The following is a 24,787-nucleotide window of genomic DNA, read 5'->3' as shown; positions in this document are numbered from 1 at the left end:
CACGATGAGGAAAAAATGAAGGGGTGTCACCTCAGCGGCTGCCGAGTGCCAGGCTTTGAAGACTCGCTGCTACAGGGCACAGAGGCAGGAGGATCCTGCTACATGAGATCTACAGAGGCATCAGCATTCTCCTTCTGTAGGCCTGCGGAGTCAAGGGCAGAAAAATGGTTGGTGGTGCACACCGGTGACACAGAGGTTGGCTAGGTTAGGGCACTACATGGCGACACCATCGAAGAGGATCTTCAAGTCAGCAAAGGAGAAGACCGATTGCCTTTGTTGGACTTCTTCGAGCTTTTCTATTTGGCAGAGAAAGACTTAGATGTTGGTTGGCTACAGGTTCATAACAAGTCTTCATGGGAGTATTCCTTCTGTCCTTTCCAGCCTGCCGAGAGTGTAGCTGGTGACTTCACCCAGCGAAGCAGAAGTTTGGTGTTATGTTGCACAGCTGGAGGAGGTGACAGGGACGCTACCATGACGCTGGACAATTTCACAACCGCGGTGCTAAATTTGAGGTTGCATGTCTGCATGGTGATGTTCTTCATGGAGCAAGAGGTAGCAAGAACAGTAGGTGCCAGATGATAGAACGCAGGATTTACAACTAGGCAACAACTTGCGAGTTACCAGGTAAGGCACTTTTTCCTTCACCCGCATCTCCTGGACAGCCCAGTCATCGAGATACATGGGACAATTGCGGGAGAAGGCTGCATGGTTGCCATTGCAATTGATGCAGTGGGGAAGGAGGTGGACAACAACCCTTGTGAGCACCCCTGCCACAGGTTACACATTTGGCTGGGTGTCGACAGGATCTCGAGTGTGGTTGTAACGATGACACCGATAACAACACATCAGGTTCGGAATATACGGTCTGATTGTAATAACTTCATAACTTGCTCTGATCTTTGGTGGAGCAACCACTCTATCAAAAGCGAGATAGAGAGTGCATGTGTGCACTAAGGAGGCATCTACTTTCATCATCACCCCATGCAGTGACGTCCTGATTAGAGAGGTATATTTGGATTTCTGCCTCGGTCAGACCATCAAGCAGCATAGTGTAAATAGGACCATGGGAAGAATTTAGCGTTTGATGGCTCTCAACATGAACAGGATAGCCATGAAGGAGCGAATCTGCAAACAGTTCTTGTGCTTGAGAATCAGAAGTAGTCTCCAAAAGCAAGGTGCCATTGAATAAACGAGAGAAGGATCTCATGGGGCCAGCAATTGCCTCAACACCTTCCTGAATAATAAACGGATTTACTGTAGCGAAGGACTGACAGTCCTCTTTGAATCACGAGCCTCATTCCATACAAGTTTCGTAGCCGTTGACTGTGAAGATGTTTGGCTCATTGTGAGAAAATCCCCATGATTGCCAGTGTCTCTGATGGCATGCTCCTTCCAACTGCCCGCCCCTTCAGAAGGAGGTGCACCTGCCTTAGGTGATTGTTCACACCTTGGGTCACACCTCCTGAACACCTGACAGAGGAACAAATTGGTAATTTGGGAAGGTAGAAGCACAGGCAGTCACCTCTCCCTGGGCCTGTCCTGTACCAGGAGGTACACTTGAACCCTACCCGTCGACCCGGGCTGGGAATTATGCGTTACCAGTCACCTGTTACACGTCAGACGCATGGGCCAAACTTCAGGAGCGCACAGGGAGGAAGAAGAAAAAGAGGAACCTCAAATGTTGAAGCAGAGGAAGGATAGGAGAAGATGAATGAAGAAACAAAAAAAGAAAGGGAAAAAACCAGTGTAGAGTTTTCTGATATTGATTACTGAAAACGCAGACTACATTTCCAAAAACAGCCCAGACATGTTCCTTAAGGGAGGAAAAACGGAATAGCAAGAGGACAAGACATGCAGCATGGAAGGGAAACTATACCGCAAAGGCTGGGATCCTGTGGTATCCAAGCACAAACTGCTTCCTGATTTTATGTAATACCAACATCTCTTAGGGTTTTTAGTCCGATTGGTTGACTAAAATTTTACTTTCAGTAATTAAATGCTTCTGCCATTGCTCTCTTTATGCTCAGTTTCATTTTGTTCAGCTTTTGTTTGTCAGCTAGGTTTTGCCTTCTCATGAACCTCTGGTGAAGCCCTCTTTGTTTACATAGCATACAGTGAAAAAGTTGTGGTTTTTCTTGGTGGCATACATTAGCTGCCATATGTGCTTGGTACATTTTCACCCCCGTGTACGAACATGCTTTTCTTCTGGACTTCGATCCTTGCTGAGTGATACTGAAATGTTAGTTCACAAAGACTACTTCAAGCAACTATATAAGCTTCAAATTCTCATTTGCACTTCTCTGTATTTAAAGTCTTCAAGTCTCACAATGAGAGATCCCAATAATTAGAACACAAAGTAGTTTAACCAAACATCAAACATTAACACCTACTGATACTTGTCTGACCCTTAGGCCATACATCAAAATTCTCCTTAACATAAAAGTGATTCATATTTTTGGGTCCCCATTTTTTGACATTGTTGGCAGCCCTTTTACTCTGAGACATCCATGACACAGCCAACTCTGAGTGCCAAAGCATACATACAGCCTCGTGCAGCAATTGAACGCTGCGCATCACTCCACTGCCGTCCTTTTTACGGCATACATGCCTCTATACAAACACAGGCCGGGGTGTACAGTACTTACTCCTTTCTTATACACTGCTCAACAAATATCTGCTATCACAATCATCTTTAGCTGGTACAAATATCAATAGTGGACCAAGGTACTTGATAAAACGCCTTGTTACACTACGTATCCACGCACTCAAGCTAAAGGTGTTGTGCGTAATTGCTTATTCATATGCATCAATATTTTCATATGCATCAATATTTTCATTTTCTCACCAGGTACGTCATTTATCCACGTCACTAGTGACTATTAATCCTTCTCATGTTTAATTACATTTAATGAAACCTGCTTCATTCATTGTAAGTGTCGTGTCATATTTAAACATTATATAATATCATGACTCTTTTTGTTCGTGAGTGTGTTGATGGAACAGTATAGTGCTGGAATGGGAACACGGAAGGCGATGGAAGTACAATGACTAATGGAAGTAGAGGCCAGGAAGGTTGCAGGAACATAGGATATATTGCGTGGAGAGGTCTCACCTGTACAATTCAGAAAAGCCGTGTTGGTACGAAATATCCACATGGCACAGGCTGTAAAGCAATCATTCAAATGAAGAAAGTTCTGTTGGGCAGCCTACTCAGCATCTGGGTTGTCCAGCTGTTCCTTGGCCACAGTTTGTCGGTGGTCATTCAAAGAGGTTCCTTCACTTGTGTGTGCACTGGTATGAAACTTCCTAGCAGATTAAAACTGTGTGCTGGAGCGAGACTCGAACTAGAGACCTTTGCCTTTCATGGGCAAATGCCCTACCACATGAGCTACCCAAGCATGACTCACGACTCGTCCTCACAGGTTTAATTCCGCCAGTACCTCATCTCCAACCTTCCAAACTTCACAGAAGCTCTCCTGCAGGTAGAGCACTTGCCTGCAAAAGGCAAAGGTCTCGAGTTCGAGTCTCGGTCCAGCACAAAGTTTTAATCTGCCAGAGTGTTTTTACCTCTTTATTAATGACATTACTCATTAGTACCTGTGAGATAAAATCACCTTGAGCTCTTAACTAATCCATATTTTTGAAAAAAATTTTATCAGTGTTTATTTTATACCAATTTGCAGATATTCACATCCTTACATACTGGCAATACATTGTCATGCATCAATAATATCCAGTTTTCCTGGTTACGAATTTTATTTCCCTGCTGTCTGCTCGTGGTTTGTTTCCACCATGTTGGATCTGCCAATTACCTTTTATCAGAGCTTATTTTATACCAATTTGCAGATATTCACATCCTTAAATACTGGCAATACGTTGTCATGCATCAATAATATCCAGTTTTTCTGATTATGAATTTTATTTCCCTGCTAACTGCTTGTGGTGTGTTTCCACCATGTTGGATCTGCAAATTACCCGTTACAAATCTTGCTGAGGAATGGTAACCTTTATAAATAGTTCTGTTGGCCCCACCATCATGTACAAACTTGCTTTTCTTCTGAACTTCAATCTTTTCTGGGTGATACCGAAATGTTAGATCATACCGACTAATTCGAGCCACTAAATAATCTTTGAACTCTCATTTGCACTTCTCTGTATTTAAAATCTTCAAGTCTCACTATGACAGATCCCAATAACGAGAATTCAAAGTAGTTTAATCAAACCTCAAGCATTAATGCCTATTGGTACATAACGTGTCATCACCGTAAGCCATACATCAAAGTTCTCTTCAGCGTAACAGTGATTCATTTGTTTGGAGTCCCCATTTTTCATAGGTGGAGGCAGGAGCTCACAGAATCTGCTCCTTTCTTAAACACTATTTAACAAATATCCACTATCACAATCATCCTTAGGTGGTACAAATATCAATAGTGGACCAGGTATTTGATAAAAAAAACCTGTTACACTACAAGCAGTTTTCTAATAAAGCTCCTAAACCATGGTGGGTCTTTCCGTCTTTCCCATCCCTTAAGAACTTGCTCGGAACAATCGTCTAAGGCATACTGAACGATGCTTTTGAATTTTTCCTATTTGTGCTCCATATCTTCATCGTCAACACTGTATATTTGATGTTGACTACTGAGATACTCTGCAGTTTTTACCCTGTCACTCAGCTAAGTAAAAATATTTTCCTAACTTAACATTCCTTACAATAGCCATAGACATAGACATAGCCACTATCACAGACTTACAATCACTGATACCCTCCTGTTAACTGAATGGAGAAGCTCAGGTCTGTCTGTTGCTAGGAGGTCTAAAACGTTACCTTCAAGAGTTGGTTCTCTAATGATCTGCTTGAAGTAATTTTTGGCCAAAACATTCAGAATAATGTCACACGAATCCCTAGCTCTTGAACCAGTTTTGATAGCATGCCTCTCCCAATCTATACATAGCAAGTTGGAGTCACCCCCTATTACAGCATGATCAGGAAACTGATTCATGAAATTCTGCACTTTCCCTCTTAAGCATTCTACTACTACAGCTACTGATGCAAGTGGTCCATAAAAGCATTCAATTATCATTTTAGCTTGGCCTTTGATGCTTAATACCACCCAGATTAATTCACATTCGTAATTCATCATAACCTAGCTTGATTTATGTAATTTTTTTACTGTAATAAATACGTTACCATCATTGGCAACTAACCTATCCATGCGATATGTATTCCAATCTGAATTTTGCTACTCACCTCTGATTTCAACCATCTTTCTGTTCCTAATATTATCTGGCCATTATTACCTTCAATAAGTAATACTAATTCTGGAACCTTACCATGGACGTCCCTGCAGATTACTAGTACATATTAACCTTTTCTAGTTCCAACCCGCAGGGATGAGCATTTTCTGAAAATAACATGGCTAATGTATCTTAGATTTCGGCAGGCAACTGATCTCTGATATCAAGGGAGGGGGTTCCTCTAACCTAAGGGAAGCCCATGTGCATGCCACAAGTACTCTCCTATCCTAGTAATTCCTTCCTCCGTGTCATGCACATTTGACCTGTTAAGAGAAGCCCTACAACCTGATAGTGGAGGTTGAGAAATTTGTATAGAATAATGTTTCCAAGTTGTCAGACTCTGGTTTAGCCCTTCCACTCTGCAGCACACTAGAGGACCGTGAATGGTCCTAGGTACGATGCTAAAGATAGTGAGCTTAGCCAGCACCATGCGCAAGATGCAAGCTCTCTTCAACAAATCAGTCATCTGCCTGTAGGAACTGAGGGTGGCCTTACAACCCAAGCAGCAGGCATCAGCTGTGCAAACATGTGCCACTATTTGCAGCTGGTCGCACCCAGTGGGTTTGATAGCCGTCACCAGAACCTCTTCAACATCTCTGACAAACATAGTGAATGCTCACTGGCATTCTTTCCCAAACTACCTGCTATTTCCTTGAGGAGTTCCATTGATTGCCTACCATTGGAGCTCCCAATGACTAGCATATCCACCCTTTGCACTTGTTCAGACTGGATAGGAAAATCAACCACTGGTCCAACAGGAAAGGTGTACCGTGCTGGCTCAGAAGTGTTATCAACACCAGGTAGCACCTCATACCTATTGCTAAGACATAAGTGGTCAGCCAAGCAGCCAGCTCACACTTTCACCTTCTGCCCAGAGACACGCAGTCCCATCACTACTAGCACTCACTCTCGGGTGAAGACAGATCAATCCGATGTTGCTTTACAGAAGTCGCAGCGACAACCAGTTCACCAGGGGATTTCAATGTCACCACAGGTTTTGCAGGACTTGTCTGTGGTGCCCCAGTGTCATCAGAGGTTTGAGTGGTAGATAGATGCCTGCTGACTATGGCTAACACAGTTTCCTGCTATTTACGGCAGTGGCCAATTCCCCTTGAGGCACACAACAAGCATAGTCTCTGTCCACATAATACTGTGTAAAAAACTTCACGAGATCTCAAAAAACACAAACAAGGCAATCTGGACTAACTAAGAAGGAACAAGCAGATCCCCGCATAAGAGAAAATTACCCCGACAGTGGCGCTATGGATATTGAGATGCATGCAAGATATAAACGAGCAGAATAAACAAGCACTAAAATCTGCTCTGTAGAGTTCTTTAGGATTTGTGACAGGTCAAGATGAAGTTCTGGCCTGTAGTGAAATTGCTTGCTTATGGAATATCATCTCAGTTATGTGGCTGGATTTGTGATTTCCTGTCAGAGAGTTCGCAATTTGTAGTAATTGATAGAAAGTCTTTGAGTAAGACATAAGTGATTTCTAGTGTTCCCAAAGATACTGTTAGAGGCCCTTTGCTGTTTGTTATCTATATAAACAATTTGGGAGACAATCTGAGCAGCCGTCTTACGTTGTTTGCAGATGATGCTGTTGTTTATCAACTAGTAAAGTCATCAGCAGATCAAAACAAACTGCAAAACAATTTAGAAAAGATATCTGTATGGTGTGAAAATTGGCAATCGACCCTAAATAATAAAAAGTGTGAGGTCAACCACATGAGTGCTAAAAGGAATCCGTTAAACTTTGGTTACACGATAAATCAGTCAAATCCGAAGGACGTAAATTCAACTAAATACCTAGGAATTACAATTACGAACAACTTAAATTGGGAGGAATACACAGAAAATGCTGTGGGGAAGGCTAACCAAAGACAGCGTTTTATTGGCAGGACACTTAGAAAATGAAACAGATCTACTGAGGAGACTGCCTGAACTACACTTGTCCATCCTCTTTCAGAATACTGTTGAGCGGTGTGGGATCCTTACCAGATAGGACTGACAGAGTACATTGAAAAAGTTCAAAGAAAGGCAGCACGTTTTGCATTATCGCAAAATGTGGGAGAGTGTGTCACTAAAATGATACAGGATTTGGGATGGACATCACTAAAACAAAGGCGTTTTTCCTTGCGGAGCGATCTTCTCGTGAAATTTCAATCACCAACTTTCTTCTCCAAATGCGAAAATATTTTGTTGACGCTGACCTACAAGCGGAGAAACAATCACCATGATAAAATAAGGGAAATCAGAGCTCGTACAGAAAAATATAGGTGTTGGTTCTCTCCGCGTGCTATACGAGATTGGAATAAGACAATTGTGAAGGTGATTCGATGAACCCTCTGCCAGACACCTACATGTGATTTGCAGAGTATCCATGTAGATGTAGATGCACCATGGACGTATATGAGAGTGGATCCAGAGGAGAGGTGGAAGAGAAAACAACTGAAGTTCAGAGGATAGACATGACCCAGATTACAATGATAAACCCTGATCGGAGCTGCCATTGCGGGAGATGGATTGCCGTGTTTGGAAAGAAGTGAAGGTATTTCAGATGCTTAGGGGAGCTGCAAATGTGGGTAGCATAATTGGCAAGCTGTTGTTGGCATCTGATGTTCTGGATGAAAATCGGGGGTGGAGTCCAGAGAACCCACACATGTAAGGTAGCACAGATGTGCTGTCATAAGCCTTTTGCAGGTCAAAGAAGACAGCTATAAGGTGTTGATGTTGGGCAAAAGCTGTTTGATGGCAGACTCCAGGTAAATCAGATTATCAGTAGTGAAACAGCCTTGGTGAAAACCACTCTGAGACAGGGCCAGAAGATTCCGAGACTCAGTGGGCCAACACAGCAGCTAGCTTGCCTTGCGTCCAGCAACTTACAAAGAACTTTGGTGAGACTTATTGGGTGATAACTAACCATCTCTAGAGAGTGCTTACCCAGTTTCCATACTGGAACAATGATTCTTTCTCACCACTGCGACGGGAACTTGCCCTCACTCAAGATGCAGTTAAAGATGGCAAGGATATGGTGCTGACAATCCCCCGTTAGGTGCTTGATCATTTGGTTGTGGATGTGGTTTGGGCCTGGGGCTGTATCAGGGCAGTGGGCTAGGACATTAACAAAGTCTCACTCACTGAATGGAGCATTATATGGCTCCATGTGGTGTGCAGTAAAAGATAATTGCTTTCACTCCAACCACTGTTTTAAGACACAAAAGGTAGGTTGATAATGCTCAGATGCTGAAGCTTGAGCACAGTGCAGAGTAAAATGTTTGGCGACAGTGTGTGGGTCAGTTTAGACAGTGCCATTAAAGATAATACGAGGTACACCTGCAAGTGTTTCGTATCCACAGAGACTTCCGACCTTAGCCCAAACCTGTGAAGGAAAGGTAAGTGGTCCGATGGCTGAAACACACATTCCCAGCATTCTCACTTCTGTCTTTTTATATGGCGGCGGACCCACGCACGGAGCTGATTGAAGGCAATGAGGTTCTCCATCAATTGGTGTCCATTATGGCATTGTGAGCCTGCCCACGATGCTGAATGGCCTCTGTGATTTGCGAGAACTGCTAAGGTACTGACTTCCGTCGGGGTGAGCCTGAGGAATAGGGGATTGCCGATAGAATGGCTGTAGTTACGTTCTGGACTACCTCATTGATATCTCTCTATGGTGGAGAGTCAAGGGCAACAGCAAAGCTGAACATAACCCAGTCAGCAATCTGGGCAGGCATCCAGGGGAGTGATGTTGAGGGAGGAACAGGAAGATCAGGAAGTGATCACTACCACACAGGTCATTGTGGACTCTCCAGCACATGGATGGGAGAAGACAAGGTTTGCAAATGGAAAGGTCAATTTGGTCAAGAAAGTCCTGTCCATCACACTGAAGTTTGTGGCAGTACCAGTACCAAAGAGGCAAAGGTCAAGTTGTGCCAGTAAATTTTCAAGGTCTTTACTGCGGTCAGTGACCATGGTTCCACACGACAAAGGGTTATGGGCACTGCAATCACCCAAGATTAGGAAAGGTGGGGGGAGCTGAGACACCAATGCAAACAGTATGTTACTTCACCATCGGGAGGGAGGTAAACCCTGCAGATGGTAATAACCTGAAATGCTCTTACACAAACAACCACATCCTCTAAAAGTATATTAAGAGACATGAGTTCACTATATAGTGTGTCTAGAATATATGTGCAAACTCCGCCTGACACTCTGTCATAGGCAGCATGATTCTTATAATATCCCCAATACCCATGAAGGGCTGGGGTCTGCATTCCTGAAAACCAAGTCTCCTGAAGGGCAATTTAGAAGGCAGGTGAAGTGCTTAAAGGATGTCATAGCTTAGCAAGGTGGTGGAAAAAACCACTACAATTCCACTGGAGAATGATGATGTTGATGTACAGTAAGGCCATGAAGGGACTATGGGGGCAGTTTATGCCTTAGGGTCATCTGCTACCACTGGTTGAGAGGTTATGGCATCATCATATATAGGTTTCAAGTTCCGTTGTGCAGTGTGAACGAGGACCTCGGGGGGGGTGCTGGAAACTCCGCCTCAGCCACTGTAGTGGAACAGGCGGGATCTGGTGGTGCGGGGGCTATTGGAATGTCCTTTTGGAGGACTTTTTCTTGTCTTTCTTCTCCTCTCCTCAAAGGACTTCGATGATTGCGAGGGTTTCTCTGAATCAGTTTCAGGTAAAGACGATGATCGCAAAGCCCTGCGACCAGCAGCCTGCATCTCCTTCAGCCACTGGCTGGAGTCTGGTTGTAGATCAGCAAAAACCTTGGAAAAAATGTGTCCCAAGGGACCCCTTCCTGGTGACAGAAACCAGAGGAAGGTAATTAGTCTCCAGCTGGGAGGTGGGGACCGTCCCTGGTGGGTGGGAAGCCATTGATCCTGAACAGCAAGAGGAGAGCCCCCAACCATCATGGGGGCAGGCATGGCTGAGTGGCCCTGAGAGTCCACTGGAGGAGGTGTAATGGACAGGAGTACCATCACCATAGGAGGCGATGTCATCGTAGCTGCAACATATGACACTGACTGACAAATTGGGTGCAACTGCTTTTACTTCCCCTTAACCTCTTGGTAACTGAGTTTGTCCAAGTATTGTACTTTCTTTTCTCTTTGGACAACAGTGCAATCTGGTGAGCAGGGAGTATGCTGCTTTCCACAGCTGACACAGGTGAGAGGGGGCGGGGGGGAGGTGTACAGGGAATGTTTGCATGCAACGATTGTCCACAATCTCTTGAAGGGGAGTGGGTAGGGGATAGGGGCTGTGTGTGGAGGGGGCACATACAGTTCCACACTACATCGGTATACCATCACACTGAACTTTTCAGGCAATGAATCACCCTCAAAGGCCACGATGAAGGCACCACTAGCAACCCTACTGTCCTTTGGCCTCCTACGTACACAATAGACAAACTGTACACCCCATTGCTCCAAGGTGGCATGTAGCTCATTCGCTCACACCGCTCTTGCACGCACACTGGGATATTGTACGCTCTTTCCAAATTACTTACGCAGCATTGTCCATTGTAATTATCCGGGCTGTTATGCCGTGGTTGGTTGATGAAATCTGTGGTAATTCCTAACGTTTCGTCTCCGACTGCGGGAGACATCTTCAAGGGGGTCCGTAGCTTGATGGAAGGTCCAACACACACACTGGCTCGCTACTGACTGACAGTTGAAGATGTCTCCCGCAGTCGGAGACGAAACGTTGGGAATCACCACAGATTTCATCAACCGACCACGGCTTAACAGCCCGGATAATTACAATGGACATGATATTTCCGGTCGTGAAAGTCTACATTTTAGTATTACGCAGCATTATCAGATGGTATGAGCAGGTCTCTGTGGAAAATTATTTCCTGAACTAAATTTAGGCTGTTATGGGGAGTAACAGACACCAGTATGTTACCCAGTTTGCATTTGTGTTTGTGTCTGATCAAAATTGACCCTCCTTTCATTTTAGAGATGGCTGCCACTTCTCCAAATTTGTCTTCTAAGTTCTCCACAAAGAACAATGGCTTTATGGCCAAGAAGGAATCACCATCAATCATTGTACAAACCAGGGAGTATTGCTGTGCTTGCCGCTTAGCCCTACGTTCCTGCCATGGCATAGCGAGGGAAGGGAACAGTTTGGGGTTGCACCTCTCTGCACTGAACGAAGACTGTCCTTTCATAGAGACTGCTGGGGCCATATGGCTACCAGCAGGAGATAACTTCATATGCTTCATTTGTGGCTGAACTGCCATGGTATCACCCCCTCCAAATGGGGGCTCTTCCCATGGGTGTCAACCAGCCTCAGCCAATAAGTCTTGGAGTCCCCATGCCCCAGTCACGATGGGCACATATTCATTGGCATACATGGGGAGTTTTCAGCTCAGGCATTATCAGTGCAACCAATGCATGTTCATGAGGCTACCACCACGCAAGTTCTTGATGTGTCTGCACCTCTTGCAGCCACCCCCCCCCCCCCCCACCTCTCCTCTCTCTCTCTCTCTCTCTCTCTCTCTCTCTCTCTCTCTCACACACACACACACACAGATGGACACTAACAAAATAAGCCGTCCATATTGTTGCAGTAAGTAAAAAACTACATTTTCCATCCATATCAACAGATAAACAATAGTCATGGTGATACATTAAAGAGTGTTCCATCTTCTTGTCACAGAGCCAGCAACAAGCATTATGCTAGAAATAGTGATGTAACTTCCAGAAAACCATCTGAAGATGAAACTGAAAAGGTTCGAAAACTGGTTCATAGAATAATAAATACCTATTAAAAATGTGAATGGTTGTACTTTACATGTTTACACTCAATTAACAGTCACAGGTTCTAAAATATCCGTAATAGATAAGCATAACCATAACCTAAATACTTCTTGCACTAAGGACAAAATAATGCAGATGAAGATTTAAATGAAAGAATGGTTTACAAGCAGGCCTATAACGAATCTTTTTTTTTTTAAAAAAAAAAAAAAAGAGAGAGAAATAGACATAATGAACACAATAATGTGGAAAAAAACAGGGTGATAAAACAAAAGAAATTAAATAGAAATTAATACATAAAACTAATTAAAAACTAATGGACAATGATTTCAAGTGGAAAAAGAATGATATGATAAAAAATGAGAGCAAATGAAGACGTCTGTATTATGATTAAAATGATATGACCAAACAATAGAAATAAAAAATTACATTTAAATCGATTAATTGAATAAAAATGAGGATCAAAGTCATTTTGATAAAGATTTAAAAATAAATTTATTCACCTGGCGAGATTCGAACTCTCAACCTCCAGCATATTAGCAGGATATCCATTACACCATGCAACAAAACTATTTGATGCAACATTTTTAACGATATTGACTTGACACACACAACTCAGAAATTTCTTTTTTGTCAATTACTTGCAAATGAGAGCCCACCAAGGTGAATGGTAGCTGCAGTGTGTGATACATGGGATCTTTACATACATAACCATATAGATGGTTTCAAAATATTAATATATATGATATTTCTGAATTTTGCACACCAACTTGGAAAATGTTAACAGAGAAATCATACAGCATCCACATTGATATTAATCCATGTGGTATCAAATCACACTTCAGTAATCTGGCATCAGCAAGCAAATGACTGGAGAGAACACATCTTCCCTAGGTGGCTGCTCTGAAACTGCACATTTTTATTACAAATAAACAGCTATTCACTAATATTAGAATCTCGATTTCTGTTAAGATAGCAAGACCAGAGCAAAGAATGTGGAGCTATATTCAGTTTTTTTATTTATTTTATTTTATTTATTCACTAATATTAGAATCTCGATTTCTGTTAAGATAGCAAGACCAGAGCAAAGAATGTGGAGCTATATTCAGTTTTTTTATTTATTTCTTTTTTTATTACAACTGTTTTCATGGGGCATTTGATAAAAGTTTGGAAGAGTATCCTCCTACTGGCATTGATGTACTGAAATCTTGCCCTTTATGTTCATACGGATTGGAGACAACCTTTCCAAGCATTAAAAAAAAAAAAAAAAAAAAAAAAAAAAAAAGGTTTCCACATATCAGAGAGCCGTTTACACCAGACAATTTAATATTTAGGAATGTGCTGTAATGAATCAACTATAGTTATTAACATAAAGATATTATTACTGCTGGTAATAAAATGTTTGAATTACTTTGCTGTATCTATTTTGTATTACTAGGGCCAGGAAAATTTCGCGCAAGTGAGAAAGTGAAAAAGAGCTGAAAGCTGCAATTTTTAGTGGCATAATACAAAATTGGCAATTTTTATGAAGGATCACAAAATCTGGCATTTTTCTTGCTCCCGTGTAAAACTGTCATAAGTCTGAAGACAATAGTTTTCTAATGCTGGTAACTGATAGTTACTGATTGCTAAAACTAGATTTAGACTTTTTCTCAATGCTGAAAATTCTGCATTATTTTACAATGACAGTTATTTTCCACATAAAAGACAATGATTAGAGGTAATGTTACATGAAACTACTCTACTTCCAATTATATCTATTCCAGTAACAGTTTTAGTTACCAATGTAACATTTCCAGACACTTCTGCAAAAATTACTGCACAAAAATGGTTCACTTTTGTGAGATTTCCAATGCAGTTCATACAAGTACACATTTTCATAGCACAAAAATATGAATATGAAGAACACCAAATATAGCACTTTAGCTGAGCAAACACATAAGTCAACATGGTGTCTGGTCACTTTCCAACCCCACCTAGGTCCCAGTCTGTGCAACAGATTGCACTGTCATCACAAAATTCACTCAGAATGTAGCAAAAATAATACTGAATAAATATGGAAATAAAAATTTCCGTGTTCTTTTTTTACCACCAGAAACAAATGAGCATGGCACTGTGTCCTGTGCTGACTGACTGACCAAGCAGGAGAGACACTGATTTTTGTGTTCAATTGATACACTGCATTAAAGTTTCTCCAAAGTGCATCATTTCTGGTATTATCTGATGTGCAAAAGATCAATAAATCTTACATCACTAATAAATCCAAGTTAAAATTGAAAATTATTGTCGGAAAATTAATTTTTGATGTTCAAACCAGAAAGATTTTGAGAAATATAAAAGGCTGAACACCTCAAGCAGAGGTGAAGGAAACTGAAATGCATTGGGTCACATCTTCAAACGAGCCTTACATTTCTCATGGCCATACATCCACTCTGTGTTCACAGCTGTAAGTTCTTGTTTCAACCATGGGATGACGGTAAACTCTATTAACACTGAAGTGGCAAAGAGTCTGTTATGTGTACCTATAATGGTAAGTCTCAGCCATGTATGATATTCTAGAAGAAAACAAATCCCTTCATAATTTAGTGAAGAAGCAACTTTCCCTGCCAGCAAGATATGCGGACACAGTCAAATGTCTGGTGCTGTGCTTTAGGCATTTTGTCTTTCTTGTTTAAATTTAGGTTCCAGGCAGCTGTCTCCAAACTAAAGCAAAGTGTTGACAGGCTGGCAAGATAATACCTCAGAACAGAACTTCGAAGTCATGACAATTTCTTTCAAAAAAAACTTAACAGTATATCCACTCAGACAATCCATAGTGTCCCAACGGGCACAATATTTCGGTGATCAGACATGTCGGCATCATCAGGTGCGCTGACGAACTGAGCTCCTGAGGGCAGGCAGCCGAAGTGAGCAGCCCATGGGGAGGAGGGGATTTAAATCAGCCACCCACCCTCAGGAGCTCAGTTCGTCAGCGCATCTGATGATGGTGAAATGTCTGATCGCCAAAATATTGTGCCCGTTGGACACTGAACTGGCAGTATACCCGTGGACTGTTTGAGCAACAAATACGCCGGGAGGAACTGAAGAGTCACATCTTAACAGTATATGGTTATAAAACTATTATTATGTTTTTAAATTAACAGATAATAAATTTAATATAAGTAACTTGTTTTTAATCATGTAAACAAATGAGCCTAATGATGTCAATAAATATAAATAACATAAATTATTTTTTTCTTTTAATTCTATAAATCCTGGCTATAACAACATTCAAAGGACTTTGAAATTTGAAGTTATAAATGAGTGTTTTAACTGAGATTTGTATTTTCAGTCTATTGTGGTGGCAAATGGAAAAGAACAAATTTATTTAGCTTTGCTCTATTTTACACACAATATTCACTCTTAAGTTTCACTACTTCCTCTCCTAGCTTCATAGAATATCTTCACAATTCTAATGGCTTTAAAAGTGTCACTCGCAGCAGGGATAGGCACTTTACTTCTTTCTTATTCCTCTTCTTCTTCATCTCCTTAACTCACTACACGGTCAGGGTGGCACTATTCTTCACTTCATTTGCAATATCATCTTCAGTTTCCACTTCGGTTGTAACAAGGTCATCATCTATAATGTTGCACACATTTCAAGTCACACTGATTGAGAATATCACAGTTGATTTTTAGCAGCAATGCAGATGGCGGCAGATCATCAGTGTCATCAAATGTCTTCAGTTTTTGCAGCATTTATTCCTTCAGCTGTGATTCACACACGACGAAAACAGTTCTTGATGGTTTGGGTTGTGACTCACCTCCAACCTTTGGTAATGTATCTGATCGCATCCATCAGTGTAATAGAATAATCCTGATTTTTCTCAATGCACTAAATCATTTTCAGTAACATGAGCTTATGATAGTGGCATTTCAGACGCCTAATTACTCCTTCGTCCATGGGTGACAAAAAGCTTGTCATATTTGCAGGAAGAAAAACAAGCTTAATATACTCCAGACCAGAGAGTGCAGGATGAGCTGGACAGTTGTCACCAAGAACCAGTATATTCCTTTTCTGACTTCTAAGTTCCCAATCCCAATACCTCATCTCTGCTTCAAAGAGTTCAGAGGTCATCCAGGACTGTTTTTAGCATTGTAGTGCACTGGCAGATTTTTTACATGCTTAAAACACCTAGGATTTTTTGATTTACCTATCACAAGCAATTTTTGTCTTCTCAGTTCCATCTGAATTAGCACACACCAGAACTGTTATTCGTTCTTTAGATAACTTGCCACCAACACATTTTTCACCCTTGAATTTCAGTTTTTTGTCAGGTGTCAATTCAAAGAAAATACCAATCTCGCCTACATTAAAGATGTCACAGTCCGCATATCCTTCATGAACTGCAGGCCGGATGGTAGTGAGCCACTGCTGGATTCACTGCTCGGTTTCCCAAAAGTAAAGTCATGACATTGCTTGAACCTGTCAATCCAGTCACTGATGTGCACAAATTCCTCATCTTTTAATTTGTTGGCAAATTCTTCAGCTTTCACCATACGAAGGGGTTCACTAATGGGTATATTGATGTTTCTCTGTTGCTTAAACCACTACAACAGTGCTTCATCCACATCCCTCTATTCAGCTTTTTGTAATCAATTTTATATCAATTTTGTTCAAATGCAGTAACAATTTTATCCTTGTTCTTCAAAATCATTTGGACTGTGGAGTTTTCGAAGCCAAACTGACAACACACATCAACTTTTTGAGCTCCATTCTCAATTTCATGAATCGCTTTCACTTTTTCTGCCACAGTTACAACTTTTCCTTTACTGGCCACACTCTTTTGAAACACAATGGAAATTGACATCACATGTACTGTTGACAAGTTCTGTGACTGTCACCACTATTGCAGTATGAATGCGCTAGGGAAGCAATGAAGTGAGGAGTCTGTACTACGGGAGAAGAATATGCCAGGTTCCCATATTACAACCGATTTCCTTCCACAGCACATTGATTCTTGGAAAATCTTGTCGCTAAATCAGGCTGAAAATGACATTATATAGGAGGCACACACATATACGTTTGTTGTATTAAGCAAATATGAGAAGTACATTCCTTACGAGGAACACAGATGTACCACAGAAATCACAATGTTACAGCCGAGTTGTCGTCATAATTGATATCATTATAAGAAGGTTCAACTGTAATATAATTAATGGATATATTTTCATCTTCCACATAACACTGGGATAAAAAGAAAGAGAAGATGAAATAAGGTGTAAGGAACATGTGGTAATTCAAAAACAAGCCTTCAGAAACTAATACCAAAACAAGCAAAAACTAACACCACAATTGCTAGAAATAATGTTGAATTTGGCATAAAATAACACCAAAATTGTTTTTTCTGTTCCTGTGTATTGGTTAATTCCTTTTAAGTGGCTGATGTATACACAGTATTGACCATATTTCCAAAATGTTATCATTTATTTCTAGCGTAGTAGTGAATAAGCACATCAATGGTTTGATAATTTTAGTATCTATCAATCCACACTATAGAACGTTATGAGATATACTTAACACTGGGTTCACCAACTGGTTCTACTAAAAAATTCTTCAACAGACAGAGCTGCATGCTACTGAATTCTTTAGGTTCCTCTCACACTGTACTTTACCAGAAAGTAAACTTTATATGGTTGCTGGCAAACTATTAAAAATACGTGATCCTGAATTATGGATACTTTTCTGGACCAGAACACCTTACAATCACATCTGTTAGTATGAATAGGAGTTATATTACTTATGATGAATTTGATTAAGAAATAGACATAATGGGAAACAGCAATAAAACAAACATCAACACCTTCTTGAAACTATTTAACAGATTTTGGAGAGTGAAATGCTGAATTTGTCTTCCGAGCTCTAAGACACTAGCAGGAATTATCGTACTTTTACTTGAGAAAACGAAGTTGATACCACTATTTCTGAAATTAATTTAACAATAACAAGACTACGCTTCATTTAGTGAGGACTTCTTACACACACACACACACACACACACACACACACACACACACACACAAGCACGTTGCACATGGCAGGAATGGAGGGAAGGAGGCTGACAGGTGAGAGAGAAATGTTGAAGGCGTTTGTGATAAGAATAGGGTACTAGTGAGTTCATTCTGGATGCAAGGAGGGGAAGTTGTGCGCAACTTACAACAATGCCATGCAGGAGTTTAGCAAAATTGATGGAGAGTGCAAAAAAGAAGATGTGGGTGCAGGGTGGGTGAAATTAGGACAGAAGCAACTGAGAAAACATTTTTCCACATTTAGCATAAAGCTAAAGTCCATGTTTGTTCCCACTTCTCATTACCCTTCTCCTTTCTTGACTTGGCAAGACTCTTTTCTTGTCTTATCTAATTCAGCCTGTAGTCAGTAGTCTTCCCTTTGCAATTCACTATCTTCCTATCCCTACTGCATATCTTACACCGTCACTGAAGAGCCTCATTTACTTTCCCGATACTCAAACTAGTACAGGAAAAAAATATAGCTGCCCTAACCCTAAACTATATAGTTAACCAATCTACGGCAAAATGAGCACTTCTTGTTCACAATAAATAGCAATGATTTAGCAAGAATAAATTAATAGATTGTCGAGTAAGCAGCAAAACTTGTTCACAGAAATTTGGTCAACATATAAACAAACTAGGATTGATTAAATTGTTTAACCTACAATGATTAAAAGTCATTGTATCTCCTGTAAACCTGTACTAGGCGGTAATGAGATAGCCCTTCTCAGTTACGCTGGGCTCCAAAACACACACATTCTGTAAGTTACTGCTTAAAAACTGCACTTAAAAATTAAAACTAGAGCCTGCATTTATAAACATGCTTTTGTAAGTAGTACCCAAAGATGAAAATGTTGACAAAAGGTTTAAATATATATACTAATTAAAATATGACCACAAAGTCTTTCATGCTAGATTTGTTGTGCTAAATGATATCAGTTGGCTTACAGAATAACATCAGAAGTGCTCCACGAAACATTTAATGCAACTAATACACTTGTCATCTATGTAAAGTTCACTAAAATAATATAATTAGTAATTAGCTTATCTTTACACGAGGATAAAAACTCAGGTCTTGCCTGGCACAGGAAGGACTAAACACTTCGTAAACAGATATTGCTTATAATCCTACCCCCCCTCCCCTTCTCTCTCTCTCTCTCTCTCTCTCTCTCTCTCTCTCACACACACACACACACACACACACACACACACACACACAACAAAAATTTTGGAAGAGAACAATACATTTATAACTATGTTTACTGGTTTACATTAACATTATTACCTGCATTACAAATTTATGCAATGGTGCAGCAAGCACAGGTGTCAGTTTAGGCTCAGTCTCTAAACCTTGAGGAACTGTATAATAATCAACATCAGCTTTAGGTACAAAATTATTAATGACTGCCACACATGCATGGTTTCCTGTAAACAAAAGAAGTGAAATTAATCACACCAAAAAAGGTAATTATCAACAAAAATAATCACTGTTTGAAAACATAATATGGGCAGAAAAAAAAGCCTACTCCCCAAGCAGTGGAGGAGAAAAAACAAATAAAAGGTATGGCAACGCACAAGCTTTCGGGGCCAATGGCTCTTTCCTTCTGGCAAAAGGATTAAAGAGAAAGGAAGAGAGATGACTTAAAAGATCTGACGAGGTTCAGGAAATGGGAAGAATTGTGGGAAAGTCACCCAGAACCCTGGATCAGAGGAGACTTACTGGATGGGATAAGAAGGAAAGACTGACTCTTGATGCCTACACTGGACAAGATTTGAAAACCTGAGAACTTACAAAAATAAAGAAGACAGAGATTACAGAGAAAATGTTGTGCAAGGGTCAATAAGAATGGAAAGCTAAGTGCATTGTATTTGGTAGACATGTGAGGTAGCAGGGAAAAATAGACAGGTCAGAAAAATAAAAGACATAGAAGAAGAAAGAATAGTTGCTGAAAGAAATGTGGAGACCACAGAAATTAACACAAATTTGAGCCAATAGCGTGGCAAGAACCACACACATGTGATTCCAGTTCCCATCTGTGGAGTTCTGAAAAACTGGTGTCAGGAGGGAGAATCCAGATGGCACCTACAGGGTGTTTCAAAAATGACCGGTATATTTGAAACGGCAATAAAAACTAAACGAACAGCGATAGAAATACACCGTTTGTTGCAATATGCTTGGGACAACAGTACATTTTCAGGCAGACAAACTTTCGAAATTACAGTAGTTACAATTTTCAACAACAGATGGCGCTGCGGTCTGGGAAACTCTATAGTACGATATTTTCCACATATCCACCATGCGTAGCAATAATATGGCGTAGTCTCTGAATGAAATTACCCGAAACCTTTGACAACGTGTCTGGCGGAATGGCTTCACATGCAGATGAGATGTACTGCTTCAGCTGTTCAATTGTTTCTGGATTCTGGCGGTACACCTGGTCTTTCAAGTGTCCCCACAGAAAGAAGTCACAGGGGTTCATGTCTGGCGAATAGGGAGGCCAATCCACGCCGCCTCCTGTATGTTTCGGATAGCCCAAAGCAATCACACGACCATCGAAATATTCATTCAGGAAATTAAAGACGTCGGCCGTGCGATGTGGCCGGGCACCATCTTGCATAAACCACGAGGTGTTCGCAGTGTCGTCTAAGGCAATTTGTACCGCCACAAATTCACGAAGAATGTCCAGATAGCGTGATGCAGTAATCGTTTCGGATCTGAAAAATGGGCCAATGATTCCTTTGGAAGAAATGGCGGCCCAGACCAGTACTTTTTGAGGATGCAGGGACGATGGGACTGCAATATGGGGCTTTTCGGTTCCCCATATGCGCCAGTTCTGTTTATTGACGAAGCCGTCCAGGTAAAAATAAGCTTCGTCAGTAAACCAAATGCTGCCCACATGCATATCGCCGTCATCAATCCTGTGCACTATATCGTTAGCGAATGTCTCTCGTGCAGCAATGGTAGCGGCGCTGAGGGGTTGCCGCGTTTGAATTTTGTATGGATAGAGGTGTAAACTCTGGCGCATGAGACATTACGTGGACGTTGGCGTCATTTGGACCGCAGCTGCAACACGGCAAACGGAAACCCGAGGCCGCTGTTGGATCACCTGCTGCACTAGCTGCGTGTTGCCCTCTGTGGTTGCCGTACACGGTCGCCCTACCTTTCCAGCACGTTCATCCGTCACGTTCCCAGTCCGTTGAAATTTTTCAAACAGATCCTTTATTGTATCGCTTTTCGGACCTTTGGTTACATTAAACCTCCGTTGAAAACTTCGTCTTGTTGCAACAACACTGTGTTCTAGGCGGTGGAATTCTCTGTTCTAAGGAATAAACCATGTTGTCTACAGCACACTTGCACGTTGTGAACAGCACACGCTTACAGCAGAAAGACGACGTACAGAATGGCGCACCCACAGACTGCGTTGTCTTCTATATCTTTCACATCACTTGCAGCGCCATCTGTTGTTGAAAATTGTAACTACTGTAATTTCGAAAGTTTGTCCGCCAGAAAATGTGCTGTTGTCCCAAGCATATTGCAACAAACGGTGTATTTCTATTGCTGCTCGTTTAGTTTTTATTGCCGTTTCAAATATACCGGTCATTTTTGAAACACCCTGTATGATGAAATAGACTTCGAGGTCATTGATGTCCTATTGTAGAGGATGTTCTAAGAACATTCTCCAGTTTCATATGAATAAAACAACAGAAGTCTCTCAAAAGCGAAGAACATCCTCCATGTTTTGAAGTGTCCTCTGTAATTGAGTAAGTTCTGCTGAGTTTAAATTTTACCGAGCATTTTTTTAGTAAAAATGGCAGAATTTATTTTGTTTGGTGTGTGTGTGTGGGGGTGGGGGTAGGGGGTGGGGGAAGATGAAAGGATACATATAGCCTGAAGACATACTTAAAAGAGAAAAACATCATAATCATGTTTTCTCACAGCATAAATATTATATTTTGTTATAAATATGTAGGTGGGTAAGAGAAGTTAATAACTGGTTGATTACAAACCAAGAGATCTGTTTCTCATAATGAAATCACACAGAGACTGCTTAAATACTTGATGCAGACAATTAAGCATCACATTTAACCAACCAAAATTATCTCATGCTAGAAAAATCTGATACGAGTTCCGGTTTAGAGTAAATGAAAATGGGGTGCATTCTTAAGTTTTCATTTGCATAATGTATTCGCCTTAATTCAATTAAAAAAAAAAAGTTTTCGATGTGCCGAAAATTTGGTACCATTGTCAAGAAATGCATTTTTGTAAAGTGTCTGTAATCATTTCAATAATTTTCTGTCGCACATAAAACTAAAATCAAAATGTAGTGCAACTATTCCATAACACAATGATGCCAGTTCCATATTTGTACACTGAGTAGGTTGCCTGAATCATCACTGAATTGAATGAAATGCAAGATTAAGCGTGTATTCTGTGCTGGACGCAGCAAATGAAATGCATCAATAACCTTCTCAAGAAGTAGGGGAGGTAGTGAGAAATAACCATGTCAGAGTGTATGCTTCAAATTTTCTTTTCATAGGAAATTAAGAACTTTCTCAGAAAACATCCTTTTGCTATGAGAATCTTCTTCCTTTGGTGGTTACAGTTTTGCTAGTTACAGTACAGGTAAAGGTGGTGGTAGGAGAACGCATCAAGCATGTCTTACAGTGGGGATGGTCACAGGAGTAGCAGCCAATAGGGGTGCAGAAGAAGCATAGTATCTGACTGGGGTATTGCAGGGATTGGAATGGGGTGGAGGGGAACAAAAAGTTCTTAAGTTATTCTTGGTGTGGTTGGCTAAATGTGACACAAAGTGGACCTCTTTTCTGGGCATGACTTTGGAAAGTTATAGCCTTGTCTAAGTAGATGATTAATTAATACATTCATGGTCAAGATAGTACTGAGTGACAAAAGGGGGTAGTCCTAAGACATTTTTTCCAGGGATCAACTGTACAAGGATAGGATGTGGTAGCCCAAGAAATATGCTTTCGCACTACATTGGTTGGGGTAATTACATACAGTGAAGCCTTGTGAGAATGGTGGTGTTTTACTGTCAGGAATTTGTCTCTGAAAATTACATTTGCCATTTGAGAAGGAATGTTTGACATCAGAAGGATGGCAAATATCAAGATGTACGGGGGTTGACTGAAAAGTAATGCCTCCACCTTCGTACCTCTTCAACAGTTGGCAGCAATGGTATGCTGCAGGTACTGGCTTGTTCCGTAGCCTCTTCTCTACAGCCTTAGCATTGGACAGTCGTATTGTTACATTATAAAGTATGGGACCCTGTGCAGACGATCGGTCAATGCGATTTAAGCAATGTGGAGTCATTGAATTCTTGACACCAGAAGGTGTCAGCCCAAAAAGAGATTCATCAGAGAATGAAAGCAGTTTATGGTGATTGTGTTGATGTGAGTACTGTGCGTCTTTGGGCGAGTAAGTTTAGAGATGTTGAGACGGGAACACCTGACCTGCGTGACAAACAAAGTATTGGACGTCCTATGATAGCAACCACCGAGTTTCACAAGCAAAAGTTGACAGATTGATTCAGGACAATCGTTGTGTCACTCAGAGAGAAACTGCAAGCACAATCGGCATTTCACAAGAACATGTGGGTCACATTACTGCTTTGCTTGGCTATCGGAAGATCTGTGCACAATGGGTACCCCAGATGTTGGCTCCTGAAATGAAAGCGCACAGACTTTAAATTTGCCAAGAACTCCTCTCGCGTTACGAGAATGAAGGTGACTACTTTCTCCATTCAACTGTGACAAGAGACGAAATGTAGGTACACCATTATGACCCAGAGACGAAATGTTAAGTCTATGGAATATCGACACAAAGACTTGCCCCCGAAAAAGAAATTCAAGATGCAGCCCTCAGCTGGAAAAATCATGACCACAGTGTTCTGGAACACAGATGGTGTTTACCATGTTGATTACCTTGGTCGTGGAACAACAATAAATTCAGAGTGTTACATCACAACTCGGCGAACTCTGAAATGACGGCTAACAAGGGTCCGAAAGGAAAAGGGAAATGTTTTCCTGCAGTATGACGATGTCGAACCACACACTTCACATGCCACCAAAGCAGTACTTCAGAGACAAACTCACCACCATAGGGCATCCTCCATAAAGTCCAGATTTAACAGCATCTGACTTCTATCTGTTCCCGATAATGAAAGACGATCTGCGGGGACATCATTATGTTTCTGATTAAGATGATGAGAGAACTGTGAGACTGTGGTTGTGGAAACAGTGTCGACTTCTTCAGTGACAGCTTCAGAAAACTTGTTCATCGTTGGCAGAAATGCAGCCAATTGGCTGGTGATTATGTGGAAAAGTGAATATTGGTAATTAAAGCTCACATTCTAAGGATTATTTCTGTGTTTGATTTATTAAAATACTTCCACCCAAACGCAATTAACGAAGGTGGAGGCATTACTTTTCATTCAGCCCTCGTATGTAGTGTTGTTTCTTTGTAGCTTTAATGTGAATAGAAGTGTGTAGCTGACCCTCAGCGAGGATGAAGTTAACATCAAGGAAAGTGACAGGAGATTTGAACAGAATCATGTGGAATTAAATTTAGAGAATGTATTAAGAGTGTACAAAAATTTCAACGGGTCAGCCTCATCATGAGTCCCCATGGTAAAGATGTCTTTAATGTATCT

The 24,787-nt window shown here is 41.1% G+C and overlaps 1 protein-coding gene across 1 annotated transcript in view; it reads right to left on the bottom strand.

Moving 5' to 3' along the window:
* LOC126090293 (ankyrin repeat and MYND domain-containing protein 2) overlaps positions 1 to 24,787 on the bottom strand; it is a 52,676-nt gene that overhangs the window by 8,432 nt on the left and 19,457 nt on the right. Inside the window, exon 3 of the mRNA XM_049906976.1 lies at positions 19,405 to 19,544. Coding sequence (XP_049762933.1) covers positions 19,405 to 19,544 — 140 coding nt within the window. The remainder of the gene's footprint in view (positions 1 to 19,404; positions 19,545 to 24,787) is intronic.

The sequence above is a fragment of the Schistocerca cancellata genome, chromosome 1 (assembly GCF_023864275.1).
Source record: "Schistocerca cancellata isolate TAMUIC-IGC-003103 chromosome 1, iqSchCanc2.1, whole genome shotgun sequence".
NCBI classification, from domain to species: Eukaryota; Metazoa; Arthropoda; class Insecta; order Orthoptera; family Acrididae; genus Schistocerca; species Schistocerca cancellata.
Note: the sequence above shows the minus strand (reverse complement) of the source record. Positions and strands in the feature narration are given on the sequence as shown.